The sequence below is a fragment of the Diadema setosum genome, chromosome 11 (assembly GCF_964275005.1).
Source record: "Diadema setosum chromosome 11, eeDiaSeto1, whole genome shotgun sequence".
NCBI classification, from domain to species: domain Eukaryota; kingdom Metazoa; phylum Echinodermata; class Echinoidea; order Diadematoida; family Diadematidae; genus Diadema; species Diadema setosum.
In genome coordinates this window covers 16,338,128-16,354,130 of record NC_092695.1, presented here as the reverse complement: position 1 = coordinate 16,354,130, position 16,003 = coordinate 16,338,128, and the positions used below count along the sequence as shown (strand labels likewise).

General features: G+C 39.1%; 1 protein-coding gene across 1 annotated transcript in view; it reads right to left on the bottom strand.

Moving 5' to 3' along the window:
- LOC140235094 (E3 ubiquitin-protein ligase MYCBP2-like) overlaps positions 1–16,003 on the bottom strand; it is a 100,500-nt gene that overhangs the window by 61,700 nt on the left and 22,797 nt on the right. Inside the window, exons 3-6 of the mRNA XM_072315131.1 lie at positions 5,779–6,006; positions 4,761–4,914; positions 1,291–1,478; positions 279–417 (exon numbers count right to left, since the gene is read on the bottom strand). Coding sequence (XP_072171232.1) covers positions 279–417; positions 1,291–1,478; positions 4,761–4,914; positions 5,779–6,006 — 709 coding nt within the window. The remainder of the gene's footprint in view (positions 1–278; positions 418–1,290; positions 1,479–4,760; positions 4,915–5,778; positions 6,007–16,003) is intronic.

The following is a 16,003-nucleotide window of genomic DNA, read 5'->3' as shown; positions in this document are numbered from 1 at the left end:
AAATGGTGCCATTTCAATTACAGAACACCATTCATACACACCTCACAATGCAAAAAATTGTGACTCTTCTGAAAAAGGAACATGACTATTTCGGAAACGGCACATCTTTAGTGGTGTGCGGATCACAATTTGAATCTCACTAATAGTCATGATTACTATGATCACATTGACAAAAGAATGTTGTTGTTTCTTTGTGTGTGTCACGATTCAAATTGGGATGCAAATAATTACTAATATTGGCGGCCGTGTGAATGGGCTTACATGTAGTTTCTACTCACCGACACTCAGCCCATGAATGGTCCAGGTGTCGATCAGTGATTGGCTGGGCACGCCAAGAGTCAGCCAATTGGGGAACACCGTCTTGCCGACGAGCAGAGCATGGACGCTGCGCTGGAGGGCAACGATGATGGCTGGCACCTGAAACAATCAAAACCAATGTCAAGAAGAAAGGAAAAGTAGATCAGCATGATGATGTAATGACAGGGGTGGGTATCACCGATACCATAACTGGCCCTTTCCTACAGTCTTCATTGCACTTTGATGCAGATGATTTAGCATCATTGTAAAACCAGAAACATTTGCAGCATGGAACTTTCCCAGATTGGAGCAGAAGTCATTTTTTTGCAGCATGAACCTTTCGCTAATTGCTGCTGGCATGCAATGCTTTGTGTAGGCAAAGATTTTTGTGTGCATTTCACTTTTGCAAATGCTGGCTCCTCACGAAATTCACGAAAGATTTGTGCACACAAAAATTTCTGTTTTTACAGCATGTAGGTAATGGTGATAACCCTAGTCAGCAACAGCTCATTAATTACTTCCTGTTTTACTGAGCAGATGAAACTAAATCTCAGCCAGAAAATATTCTATAATCTTTTTCATGGTAGGGTTTTGTGTTTTGATTTTTTTCAATTTTTTATCTGGTTTTATTGAATGCCTGAGGCATTTTTTTTTTTAGCTTCTTGCAAGGGAAACATGTAATTTCTCATGCACATGTGAGATTAGAACTATGCATATCACATGTGAGTATTAAATGATTCATTTGTGAAAGCTTATTATTTTGTTTGTCTCTTTCTCCTTTCTAAGGAAACTCCATAATGCTCTACAAATCTAGGCTTGCAGCCTTTTTGTTACGTCCCTTCTTCATTTCTTACTATATTTTGCCTCTGATGAAGATTCTGCTAGGATAACAAGCTCAGGCCCCTTTTGACTCCATTCTTGTATAAATATTTGTATGATCTATTTCGGTTATTGCTGTTTTCCTGTGTACAGAATGCAAAGAAGAAAGCATACCTCCAGGGACTTCAGAGGTCGTTGACCTGCAATCATGAGCAGGGCCGAGATACCAGTCAGGAGTTTGCCTGTGTTGCCCATGGCAACCATCAGGCTGAGCAGGCACGCACTGCTCAGTGTTGCCAGGGAGTGCTCGTCCTCTTCTGCGGATGTGGTGGCCAGGTCCATGAGCAGCTCAAAGAGGGCTCCTGTCAGCCAGAAGAAAAATATTGCAGCCATATACTCAAGAGATTGATTTGCCATCTCTTTTCTACCCCTCCTCCATAGAAATAGAAATATTCAAGCTTTTCATGGAAAGCATGCTACATTGTATACGAGTAATTATTTTAATTACTTTATCTATTTATTTCAATTAATTAATCTAGTTACTGTAATGAGTACATGCAAAGAGATGAATGCATGGTGCCTCCCAAATTCACAATGGAAAAGTCCATTCTCTTTCTTTCTTTCAGATCAATCATTCATATTTAAAATGTTGTATTAAATAGTGCTGTAGTCATGTCAAATCTGTTCTGTTATAGCTCCTAGTCTACATTTTTGTGTACTACTATGGTGCGTATCAAAGTTCATGTGCTCAGCCATGCATGACATTTGTCAACATAATTAGGAACCAATGGAAAGAGGAAGAGTTTTTCTTTCCTCACAACCAACATTGTGCTCTCCATAGCCGATAATTACTAAACAGTAGCCCTCCAAAGTTTGATTCCTTTTTTTTTTTTTGATATGCCCTGTACAAGTGGAACAACGATAAATATGTCATTTCATACCACATAAAATTTGCTTTGATAGTGGTAAGTTTCATCAAAATCTGGTATAAAATTACAAACAAAATGGAATCTTAAATTTTCACATACTGTACCATTACCAAATTGTGATATTGGGGAATTTACTGAGATGATGTTATGAACTCACACATCTCCTTAATTTGTGCACAAAAATGTGATAAAAAGTCACATGGTTATTGAGATATCAACTACAACATTTTTCCCCATGAGGTCATCACTGCCAGGTTATTGCAACACAAGACAAATCTGACACAAATGACACAAGTTTTTTTCTTTCAGATTCCATGTCAACAACAACAACAAAAGGATTTTAGTGAAGATAGTATGTGAGTCAATGGGGAACTTGTGTGGTCATGAAATCACTACCTCTTTCCACTTTGATATACGTACATGAATGACTGCTGCAAAAATTGTAGCATCACTGTTTCACAAAAACATGTGAAACTTTAAAATTGCACAAATCTCATTTCAAATACTGATTTTATTTTTTTTCTATGAAACCTTGCCAATTCTTTCTGTTTGACGTAACGCCATTTCTTGATCTGAAAAGGGCCATCTTGTACGAGGAGCCAAATTGCTCTTTAAATGCACATTTCCCTTCTACACCCCGGGGAACACTCAACAGATGGCAGATGTGATCTCTGACCAACTGGACAATGTGACTGTTACTGAGTGTTGGTTGAAATGTTCAAGGTTTGCAAGGATGACAATGTCCGGGCACGCTTCCCTAGTCCACTGTGTGATGCATCTTACAAATGAAAGACCACACTTGTGTGTGTGTGTGTGTGTGTGTGTGTGTGTGTGTGTGTGTGTGTGTGTGTGTGTGTGTGTGTGTGTGTGTTTGCACAAGAATTCAGGAAGACAAAAGAAACTACATGACAGCTCAGAATGGCATATTATTTCCTATTCATAATTTCCTGTCCACTGTTTTCCTACACTGTATCTTTTCTCTTTGATAATCAGTCATATCCATCTCTTTTTCCTCTTTTATTTTTTCACTTTTTTTTTTTTCTTTGTATTCTAATTTGCATTCCTTGGTTTTCCTTTACCATATCAATAATAAGAAGAAAAAAATGCATGAGATAACACATGCACAAAAGCATGCACATACAAACAAAACACATACATGTATAGGGATCCATGTATATGGATTATATACAAAGCAGAAATATGGACATGGACCCACCCACACACACACACACAACAAATATAGATACAAACACAAGTACGTAAACACACACAAGCCCACATGTTCCTGGCAAATTAGTTCCCTGAACCACAGTAAAAAAAATCAACAAGTCAACTGAGTTGTTGTGAGAAAAAGCAAAACAACAAAGCAAAAATGGGGGGGGGGGATGTGATGACTGTATGTACAAGTAAGGCACCATCATCAAGGAGTTTTGGGAAAGGTTTCTGTTGCTCCCTTTTCATTCATTTCCTTTCCTTCCACAACTAAATTTACGATGTGACAAGCTATGCATGACTTGGTAATGAGAAGTACCAGAACTGCCCTACAGGATCACTTCTTCTAACATCATTGTCATGGGACTTTGATGCTATTCTACATATCATGCTTCAATAGACAGAGGCTTATGTTTTTGCTTTTGTTTTCTTTTCAGTTTGTTCACGCCACCTGAAATGCAATATACAATCTCTTTCAATATAATCATTATCTTTTCTCTTTTTTGGTCCTGCACAATAATTTTGAGCGGCAAGGCATGTGATGAAGTCACATGCTCATTACACACTTTACCCTTTAGCACCTCGCGGTTTCTTGCCATGTCAATCTCAAACCAGTAAAGACTGCAGGAAATTTCACTGAATTTCGCAAGGGTTCACACAACTACTGTTTCCATTTATGGGATTACATGGCCGAGTATGCTGACCTAGGAATGATTGCCAAGTATTAGCCATAGTATGACCCAGTTGAAAAAGACACAAACTGTTTCACACTGCCAAGTATTAGCCATGGTACGACCAAGTTGAAAAAGACACAAACTGCTTCACACTGCATCCCACGTATGCTCACACACACACATACACACACACACACACACACACACACACGCACTAACAACAAAAAACAGATAAAATATTTATATGTGTATACATGTGGAAAGATGTACAAATGCTGAGGTCCTGTTATACAATAGCAGACCGTGTTCAAAGGTTGGCCATTACTGTACACTCAAAGAGGGATGGGTGTTTACCATTTCTCTGTATAGTATTCAAGTTACATTCATCTTGTCAGCAGATCACTAAGTTTTAGTTAATGTGTCACAAAGGAGCAATATTGACCTTCTACATGGATAACTGTGATGCATGATAACTGATTAATAATAATAACAATAATAATAATAATAATAATAATAAACATTCACACAGCGCATAATATTGACATTTTTAAGTACACTGACACAGAAAAAACATCAAATCAAAATACAGCATTATGTACATACATATATATAACATCAACAACAAAATTAGGATTCATTTTATAGATAACTGATGTAGTAATTAAAACTCATCCACCAACCAATCAGAACTCTGGACAGGTCAATGTCCTGTGATATGACTGCTGGTGGTTATAAAGTGGGGATGGACAGGAAGAAAGAAAGAGAAAAAGAAAGCAAAAAGGTTGGTGGACATAGGTGGGTGAGAGAAAGAGGGGCGGGGCTGGCCTACCAAGGATGTCATCTGGCTCCCGGCTCAGTCCTTCTGGAGTCTGCCCCTGCAAGATGTCAAGGAGAGCCCCGAGAGCCTTGACACAGAATGCGGGATGGGACGCCCTCGTCTGTCGGATCAGCTCAAACACACTGCGCAGGCCCAGCCCGACCATCTGTTGCATGGCAACAACATGGCAGATGATTAAAGCTCCACTGTGGTTTCTGTCAGTTCTCTTATATTGACTAGACTTCTTTAGTTTTGAAACCCACACATTATACACCTGTCAAATTGCATTTGTGATCATTTTCTCTCACTGAATGATTTTGTTTCCAGTCTTTTTCCCTTTCCTGAATCATATATCTGCAGTTTTGTTTTTTTTTTTCATTTTTCTTTTTTCAATGCTTACAGACATTCTCTGAACTACTTCACTTACCTTAGCATATTGCATATGTCATGCAGTACTTGACAATTTGTTGAAGGTTGTTTTGGTTTGAACGTTACATTCTCATAAAGTAGAGAGGTACTGACGCAAAACTTTACAAACAAAACAAAGCTGAGATCAACTAATAACAAACTGGTTTCTTTTTTTTTTCCACTGATATTGTAATGGTATCATTGTCGAATAATGATCTCGATCACATAATGCCAAGGAGAACTGGACACTCTTACATAAATACAAATGGAAACAAGATCTATTTTTCCATCACACTTTGAGTCCATTGTTCTTGGTCAGCCAAACAATTGAACAGTGCCTATGACTGTGGGTAGTAATATAAAAAAGTTTTGTATAGCAATTGAAGCTATTAGGTCAAAACATTTCACATGTGGGCAGGCACATATTTTATGGTATTGAACCAACATGGTGTACACAGATAATTAAGCATCCTAATAGACTGTAAAAGCTGTTATTTTTACAAATTTCGTGAATCACAAATACATGTAAAACATTTTGGGGAAAATGTCTGTCACCTCTTTCACAAAAATTACAGCTTTTACAGTACACCCAGTGATGACCACACCCACTCATTATTTGTACCTTTGACAGTGGAATGACCTTGTCCTCCTTCTCTGCATCGCCGTCCCCATTCCCGTCCTCCGTCCTCCCGTCGCTGGCCCGCGTGAGGATGATAGCCCTCTCGCGGGTCTCCCTCTCCAAGATGCACTGCCGCACCGCTGCATAGATGCTGAAGGCCGAGGCATTGTCCGGAAGCTCGATGTTTGGTGGCTGAAAGCTGATGTTCTCCAGCGATACCTCTTTGGATTGCTGGAGATGGGATGGGCAGGGACACAAAAATCATGAACGTTCAAAGTAAATTCTGGATGTCATTTTGAATCTCATTTGGCAACATACATTGTAGGTACTAGCAACAACAACAACAACAATATTAAACATAAAATATCTACATACCATGGGTAGATGTTAAATCATCAGCACTGATTCATGGGCTACAGAAACTGTTTAGACCATGAGGCCTTTATGACTTCATGCGATGACTTTCAATACATTACAACTTTAATCTAATTCTATTCAATTCAGCATTATTGAATACGACATACACACATTTAGCCATGATGCCAATGATGATTGGAGATTACAAATTCTATCACAGATATTGTTTTCTACACTGTAAGTTATGCGATCGATGAAGTTGAAATACACTGTGATGCCTCAGAAACCATGCAGAGCCATCTGATAAATTTATTCCAGTGAAATCTGAAGCATATTAAAGGTAGGACAAACTAACAGACCAAACAAACACTCATTTTGACATTAAACATAGGCACTCCTGCAATGTATACATCCAGCCACACCATAGGCAAACAATGAAATTCACAACAGAATTACCCTTAGTGGAAATGTTATGAATGCACATCGTTTCCCAAACTTTGAGATACTGTCAGTTGCAATTGTCAAATTCTAAAAAGATTTTAAAAAATCGAGAAAAAAAATAATGGTACAGCCTGAAAGACTTGAGAAAGTTGAATCAGAACAGTAAAAATTCCACACCAAAAACAGGGAAAAATTCCAAAAGAGTACCATGGTAATAAGGCAGATACTGTGTGTCACATGCACCTCAGGCAAAAGCAATTCCTTGATCAGGGAGGCTGTCAAATTTGTCTAGATCAGGAAATGAAGATACATCTAATCCTTAAGGGAGCCTCCTGCAATATCAGGAAGACTTAGAAGCTCTATGTGTGATGTACTAGGTGTACTGCAGTGATGTACTTTGGTAATGTGGTAACTTTAGGAATATGACATCAGATTATTTTCTTTTCTTTCCATTTTTGATGGCTTAAAAATTGACTTATCTTTTGAGCTCTGATCCATATGATCTCCCCTCCCCCATACAGCTGGGTTCTGACTTACTAACTTATTATGCCACATATGATATGCAGCATCTTTTGATCAGAACAGTATACATGTGTAGACAATGTGCCTTGCACACAAGTATTTGCCTTGTAATGCATTGCAATTACTTCCACAAGGACTGGTGGACCTATAAAGCATTTGATCATGAGCTAACCCAAAATAATTGAATAGAACAGTTTCACTAGATCATGATTATGTTTTCGTTGATTCTACATGTATGTTCACCAATAGCAACAAGAGACCTTGTACGACAGCAACGTGGAAATTGCCTAGATCGAGACACCAATTGGTCGGCTTCGATGTGATGACTTCATTAGGTGCAATTTTGATGAAACTCACATTTAATGGGGCATCAAAAGCGGTTCATTACACCCTCCCCAGCTTTGATGTTATCGCAACCATGATAGTCACATGGAAAATACTTTCAGTGTTTGCATTGCAAATGTCACATATTGCCCTTGGATTTCCACACAACAACAACAACAATGCAGAGACAGTAATTTCATAAAGTAGTCAGTGGCATATATTTTGCAACACAGAATTTGCCCTCTTAGTACACTGCAGGTTGACTTTAGTTTCTTATCTCTTTATAACAGAGCACATGTAGTTTAATATTCAGATGTATGATATATTTTATGAATATGCTTTCTGATACAGGATGACACAGTGTACAACATGACTATTGATCGTCATAGTAGGAAGCCAGGGCCCTGCTAGATTAAAAAAAAAGAAAAAAAGAAAAGAGAGAGAGAGAGAGAGACAAAAATGCAATTAAATATAAGTCAGAAAATCAAATGCAAGTCAGGTAATCGGAGACTTACATTTAGTATTCTGACTTATAATTGATCTCAAGTTTTACGTAAAGGGCCAAGATTAAGTAGATGTGCACATAAATATAAGCCTGTAAGCATCTTACAAGAGAATCTCCATCTTGTGTGTGGTGGTGCAAAAGAATAGAGTCATTCAAATGTCTGCACACTGTTTCAACTCAAAACACGTCTGAAATCATGTATGCTCAATGCTTGTGAATATCACTTTAAATGTGTATGGATTACAATATATAACTGCGTTCCCAAACTAATGAATCACCTCATAGGCCACTAACTGCAAAATCCATAGTCTGTCAAACAAACATGCAACCCCCAATACCATTTACGTGGAAGAATACATACACTGTATACTTTGCACAGACTTTTGTATTTATGCAACAGGTTCATGTTTCACGGTGTATTGATTTTTTTGCAGTTGCAAGTCAACCAATTTTTGTGCAATTTAGTATTGGTACATTTGACACAAGTGCATTGTGTACCATCTCCAGGGTGGAAAATCTCTATTTCAAACTTGTCTCTTTTCTATGTGGTTCTAAATTGCAAATTCAACCGCTTGCAAAACGAATAGCATATATACAGGGTGATATACATAGTGTACAATCATGCACACAATATAGCAGATGTGAATATAAGGTCCAACTATGTACATTTGTAGTAAGCAACACCTCAAATATAGTTTAGAAGTTACAAAGTGTAAGCCATTGAAATGCTGGCAAAAAAAAGAAAAAAAAAGACCAAAATCAAATTCAATCAAAAAAGCATTCATCAAGATTGGGAGTTTGTGAGGAGGAATCATGAAAATTCTGTTGGGTTCAAATTGATATACTTTTGAGAATGAACCTGTGCCCCTGGGCACATTCAAGTGTCGTTTGCCTCCAATCAAAACCTTAAAATCCACTCTAGGGAAAATTATGATTTCTATACAAGGGCAGACTTTTCCAACAATGTCTGTGATATCTTTATTGTCTACAGACCTGTATGTTATCTAAAGTTGAACCATGTTTCGATTGACAACATTCATGCAACTAATGAGAGCTGAGAGCTCTTTCAATAAAGCAAAGATAATATTAATTCAATAAGATCCTTTGGTATTATTTCCTGGTATCCATTACAGTTTCATGGCAGCTGTACATGTAGGAGCATTTGGGATTTGGTTGCTGCAGACTCAACCACAGGCCCCTTCTCACACATGGCTCACCAATTAAGTGACAACACTTCAAAAATACATTATGTATCATCATATTAATGGCAACTACTAGTAGTAGTAGTAGTAGTACTAGTACTACTACTACTACTACTACTACTACTACTACTACTACTACTACTACTACTACTACTTTAACCATCGTTCTGTAGCTAGATAGATGGCACTTGTAACCATGGATCTGTAAGTGTGTACTAGCTACTTGATTGCTTCCCCAGTTACACTTGAAGTATGCCTGTTTTGAGATTGACTGTAACAGCTGCAAAACAAAATCTCACTAAATTGAATTCAGTCCTATCCATCAGAACCACTGTACAGCTACACACTAAAAATCACAGCTTATTTGCTATCATGAGGAGTATAAACATGTAAGGGATCACAGTATCTCAAAATGATTTCCTGTGTTATTGTTGTTAACAATCAGCAACATTGCATTCCTAGTCATACATATCTGTTATCATTACTGATTTAAAATCTCAATTATATGGTCCCAAGAATATGCCTTTGGATACACTTAGATAAAGATCATCACTTACAAAGTGTATACATTCATATCTTACAACGTAACTTTGGGATTATTAGATCTTTCATTTAAACATCCTACAAACTACTTTTTTCCCCTTTTTTTTAAGTGGAAAGTTGGTGGGCTTAACACGAAATGAGAGTAACAAGTGCTGCAAATAATACCCCTTTCCCGCTGAAGAAAATCTTCCCCGGGGGCACCTGGGGGCACCCGGGGAACCCCGCAGTGTGAAAGGTCACTCGGTTGAAACCTAGGGGAAGCCTAGGTGAAACACCGATGAAATTTTGGGCAATTTTTACCCGAGAAGCGTCCTGGGTAAACACCGATAGTTCAACGGGAAATCACCCGGTGGTTCACCGAGAGCGCCCAGTGTGAAAGGTTGTCTCGGTGAAACACCGGGGAAAATATGCAGATTATGTCAAAGGTCATGTCTTGTTTCTGGTCATGCACACGTTTTCAGCTAGCTAGCGCGCACTCGACCTCCCAAATCCACACGTAAAGGTTACTAGTAATTCGTGTTTGTAAACATACACACGACACTACATAGTACACGTGTATGTCGTTTCGTGTGCAATGTGGCGTTCACAGTGCGACAGCATTGTTTTCCATCGTGCTGTGCATTGTATTGTTTAATTAGCACGCCGTGTATACAAAGCTGATATATGTTTACAATGTACTTGATCGCTTTGATGCTTCCTCCTTCTTCGTCTTCCTCTAGTGTCTATGTAGCTCTTAACTCTTCCAGTAAAGTCTGATGGTGATACAGTCCGCCTCTTGCTTGATTTTTTCGTATTTTGTGCTTTAGCGTCAAGTGCTGGGTTTACAGTGTGCAGGAGAAATCCTTTGACGTTTTGTACTGTTGAAATTTGAGGGAATTTTGCAAATGGCTGGAGCGAGGACCAAAGACGAAGAGAGATTGTTACTTCAATTACGTAGCGAGGCAGCAGTGAACGAAGAACTGAGCGGGACGTCGGCTGACGCTGGCACCGCGTACGAGTCCCTCCTCCGAAAACTTGCTGAACATGGGATCGAAAAAACCAAATCGCAGATGCACAACAAACTCAAGTACATAAGATCACCCACGTTGCGAGCAGAAAACCCGTCTAGGGGAAAGTTTCACTGAGAGCAGTGTGAAACGACGGGACTGAAACTTTCACCGAGAGGTTCCCCGGTGAATTCACTGGGGAACCTCTCGATGGTTCACCGAGACGGGCAGCGGGAAAGGGGTATAAGACAAATATTGCTGGTCTGCAGAGAAAAAAAAAACTGAGCATGAACTCCTTTTCTGACATCACTTTCAATAACACTAGACGGGAGCTTAGAGATACTGAGAGGAAGAAGGAAGGAAAGGGAGAAGTATTGTTACGGTTATCATTTCCACTTCACCACATTTAGAGAAAATAATGCTGAAGCATCCTGCAGATGACAGTACCATGCACACATAATATTCTTGTGACATATGGGGAAATGCTTGAAGTACATGCAGACCCCCTTCCTTATGCTGATGATAAGAGGAAATAAATTAACAGAGCCTCTGGGCAACACCCCAGACACTCGAGGGAATGCCAAGTACAGTAGGTCTGTACATCCCATCGCATAAATCACAATTTTAACAAAAGGGTGGAAAAACCAGAGGGATAGCATGTCAGTTACAGTCACTTGTAGCTTCCACATTCTACTATCTAGAATGATCTTGAGAATGGGAATTGCACCATAGTCCAGGAAATGAAGACGATGCACACTGCTGTGAGCAGACTTCTAGAGCAACTGGTGTCCTCACAAAGGGGGGGAGGGGGGCAGAGCATTTTATAAAGGCTGCGTTCATGCGAAACTAGAATTGCATTTCTAAACACGTTTAGTCGCTAAACGTGTTAAGTTGGGTTGTGTTCATGCGATTTTTCTATTTAAACGCGTTTCAAAACGCCGATCTGAAACACAGAAAAAAGGGCGTTTTGAATCATGATTCTGCCAGAATCAAGATCGCAGAAAGCGCATGAAAGCAACCATGATTTCAATCATGATTCTATGACGTCATTGTGCGCTGTGCGTATGCGTGTCTCATGGGGTATCCCACAGCTTCTAGTTCTGTTCGCGCGCTTGTGTACGTCTTATGAATCGTGTGTTTTGGTACCATACTTGCACTTGTTTGTTTACATCAACGCCATACACCGATTCTATGCTAGTATCTAACGTTAACTGTTTAATATAACAATACATGTAATTACTCTCCGATTGAGTTGATAAAAGTAATGGCTGCAGCGCTGTGTCTGCCATGGGAAACAATTGGAGAGACGAAGAATTAGGATTATTCCTCGATTTGTTCCTCGAGCTGTGGGCGGAGCCTGAATGCCACAGCTTATCGGAAAGTACTCACCGAAATAAAAACGTAAAGGCCTGTACAGTTGGAATAAGGAGGTCTGGCTCGAGTTGCAGAGACGTAGACAAGGTCAAACTGCGCAGTGCGCTGCGCAATGGCAAAGGATGAGCTGAGCCAGAATCAGCGTTGCGAAAGCCCGCGTGAACGCTTTTCCGCTGAGACCGTGATTTGAAACACCGTTTTGAATCATGATTCATGTTTGTGATTCTGGCTACGAAATTCGCATGAACGCGGCCTAAGTCGGGGAAATACTGTAGGTTGAAGCTACATGTTCAGGAAAATAAACTCTATTTCTCTTACTCAAATATGTACTTCAGTCTGAATAGAAGCCAGAAGAGGGTGGGGCATAAGCATGCCGCTAGTACAGACATTTTGTATTGTCAACTTGACATGATGTTCATCGGATGTGGAGCACTTGCCACCACCATCAATTTTCAAGAGCTCCATTCTCAGGACATGAACGCACAAGAAACAGTTTTTTCTTTTAGTTTCAGAAGATGAAAGGACAAGGCAGGGCTGGGTCTGCCACAGATGAGATGACTGTCCACTAATGCATATATATGCACGTCCAGTGCATGATTGTAGCTTTCTACAAAGCATTCTCCCTGCTCCTTCATAGCAGTGACAAATCTAATATGGCTGCATCACAGTCTATTAACATCGACAGGCCACACTACAGTGTTTAAAGTGACAACAGAAATGTACATATTCATTCCATTTATGCCTCAAGTCCAACTGTTTTCCATCTTCTCTCTGAGAGCCTCAATCCTAACACCTTGGAGTGGGGGGGGGGGATGGGAAGGGGTGGAGAGGGATGGAGGGGGGATAAGGAGGGCAACCTCAGTGCTGACTTAGCCTGGCTGCATTTTGTATGTTGTCAGCAGCATCGCATCATCCCATGCCTTGGGATGACTAAGGCAGCTAAATCACCGGCAGATAGATGTGCCACCGGCTTCCACGGCAAGTTGTGCACTCATGAGCTACCTTCATTTCAATTAGTCATAAAATATGCATTACTCGCTCCTAACCCCATTACAGCACTTGCCTGCCACGCGGATGCATAGCATCTTGAAGGAGAGTCGGTAAAAGAGGGTGAGAGAGGGGGAGAGAGGGAGGGATGGAGAGAGAGTGGGAGGAGATAAACACAGGTCATAATGAGGGAAGACAGTCATTACATACTAGGAGACTGAACTTGAAATAATTCATTTACGATTTTCTCACTGGACCATGTCAAACACTGTTGCAGTTTTTGTAGTGGGCATACTGAGCCTTACATTCACGTCAACTTGGACAGCCAACATCAATGGATGCTACTGCGGTTCTCACTTCATCCATAATTATTACTAATACCAACCTTTAAAGAAGAAATTCAATCCCACATTTGATCAATTTCATAAGAAAGAAAAAAATCCCTGCAGAACAGTGCAAAAATGATCAAAATCAGATAAGAAATAAGGAAGTTATCACATTTTGAAATTTCAAAGTATTTTGGAAAACACTTCTTGATCAGTCGTTACGAATACCAAATCAGCAAGTTGATGATGTCATGCTCGAACAATTTCTTATTCATTTCATACACGGAAATAACATAAAATCTCATATTTCAGCTGTATAAAAAAGAACAAATGTTAACTCTGATATATTTTGGTAAGAGCATATGCTTTAACCTGTATTAGCTAAATTTAATTTTTGTTTTCTGAATTTCATATATAATATACATGAAAAATTACGAGGGCATGACATCATCAACTTGCTTATTTGAATATTCATAAGGACTGGTCAAGAACTGTTTTCTGAAGAAATGTGAAATTTACAAATGTCATATGTCTTCCTTATTTCTTATCCGAATTTTGTCATTTTTTTAACATTCTGTAGGGAATTTTTCTCTCTTTCTCTGAGAGTTTATTTTTGGGATGGATTTCCTCTTTATCATTGTCTATGTCACATAAGAAAAACTACTGATCTATTCGATTTTAAAACACTGTAACTTATGTTGGCCAAAAGTGGGGGGCTTCCAAAAGTAGGGGGCTTCCAAAAGAAGATTCAATGGATTATGCAATGAGTCAGACCTGTGCATTGCTCTATCAGTGCATAAATTATCTCTTGTTAGACATGCTGAAGGCCCTCCCCCCCCCCCCCCCCCATTTATGACTGAAATATACATTAACATATAAAACAGTGCTCAAACTGAACAGGTCTACAAGTGACAATCCAAATCAACAGACGCCACATGACGCTGAAAATTTTCTCACACAAATTCACCTTGCGTGCATTGGCAGAATGGCAAGTGAACACTTTGCACAATCGCTATAGTTGTACAAGCTGTATGCAAAACTGGCATTCCAATTAGGGAGGTGAGTACAAGGATCTCTCATGTTTTGATCAACCAAAACACTAGATCACACATAATTAAAACATCTGTTGCAAAGTGCATGAACATTTGCCTTCTGAGAATTCAGTGACCATTGCATTGTTCATCAATGGTGTGCTATGCAAAGTTCAAAGAGACCAAGTATGTGTACATGCTACACTACTGCACTAGGTTGGTTCGATAGCATCATAATTATTCTGACTACATGATAACAATGCCAATGGTCTTCTTCCTGAAAAATATGTACTGTAATTTAGACTATATCTAAATCTATGTATGCTTTTATCATAATGGTTGTTACTCACAACCCCAGCTTGCCCAAAGCTTGCCCAACATAGCAATACCTTGCTGCATCCAAACTGTATGCACTGAAAAGTGTAAAATGTATAAAATGTGGATGGAGGTGCATGTTTCAAGCTCCTAAAGTGAAAAATATCCAGAATTTGTATGTATACACCAATAAACCAGGCTATTCTTCATTGTTACTATTTGATAAATGGGCAATTCCACGGTAACGGAAGGACATTCAGACAGAATTTTCACAGTTTAAAAAAGTACTTTAAGAAAAGTTTGATGGATACAGCATTTTAAACTTTAGAGATGTATTACCAGAGCCAAAGACTATAATTTCCACCAAAATTTTTGTCATACCTGCAAAAGAGTAATGAAATATGCATATTAATGAGGTCGGTAACGGAAGGACATCAAAATGGACATGGGTTTTCAGGCAAACTAGTTTTTATCAAAACTCTGTGAAGTTTATGGAGCTATATTAATTTATTGGTATACAGTTTAATTGCCATAGTTTTAGCTATAATGGAATATATTTGACTTTCAAATATGTTTACTTATTTTTTAATTAGACCACATAATGTCCATGTGTGTTTGGTAGCGGAAGGACGGAAACGGAAGGACATGCAGATTGTCTGTGTAAAGTGCATGGGGAAGATGGGTTATGGTTAGTTTTTATTAAACCTCTCTAAGGTTAATAATTTTTTCATATGTGCCAGGTATACAGTTTGATCCAAATAGTTTTAGATTTACCTTAATGTATTCAACTTTGAAACATGTCAACTGGTTTTTTAATTACAACACATTGTTTTCATTAATGTATGGTAACGGAAGGACAAAGAGCTTTGTGTGCATAGAGTGAAGGATGTTATTTCCAACTTCAATGTTATTCCTTGTAGTCCAATGTGATATTTTTTTAATCCCCCAAATAGCCAAATCTTATGGACCCATTTCACAGTGGGTGGGGGGGGGGGGGGGGGTGTCTTGGGGGCTTATCCCCAGGCCCCCTCCCCCCCCCCCCCCCCGATCTCTTACACGGTTTGCATAATCATGATTAAAATCTGCACACATCACCCTGGAGAGTAATCTACACGAGACCATAGTTAGATTGTTCAAAATACTGCTAATTCCTAATCATATGAATTGATTACTGTACGAGCTGAAATTTTCGCGGTGGTTTTATTTTCGCGAATTTCGCGAATCGCCTTTGAACCGCGAAAATAACAACACGCGAAAATAACAACGCGCAAATAAGTTCAGTTAGACCCTCGCAACTGCGAAATTAACAACACGT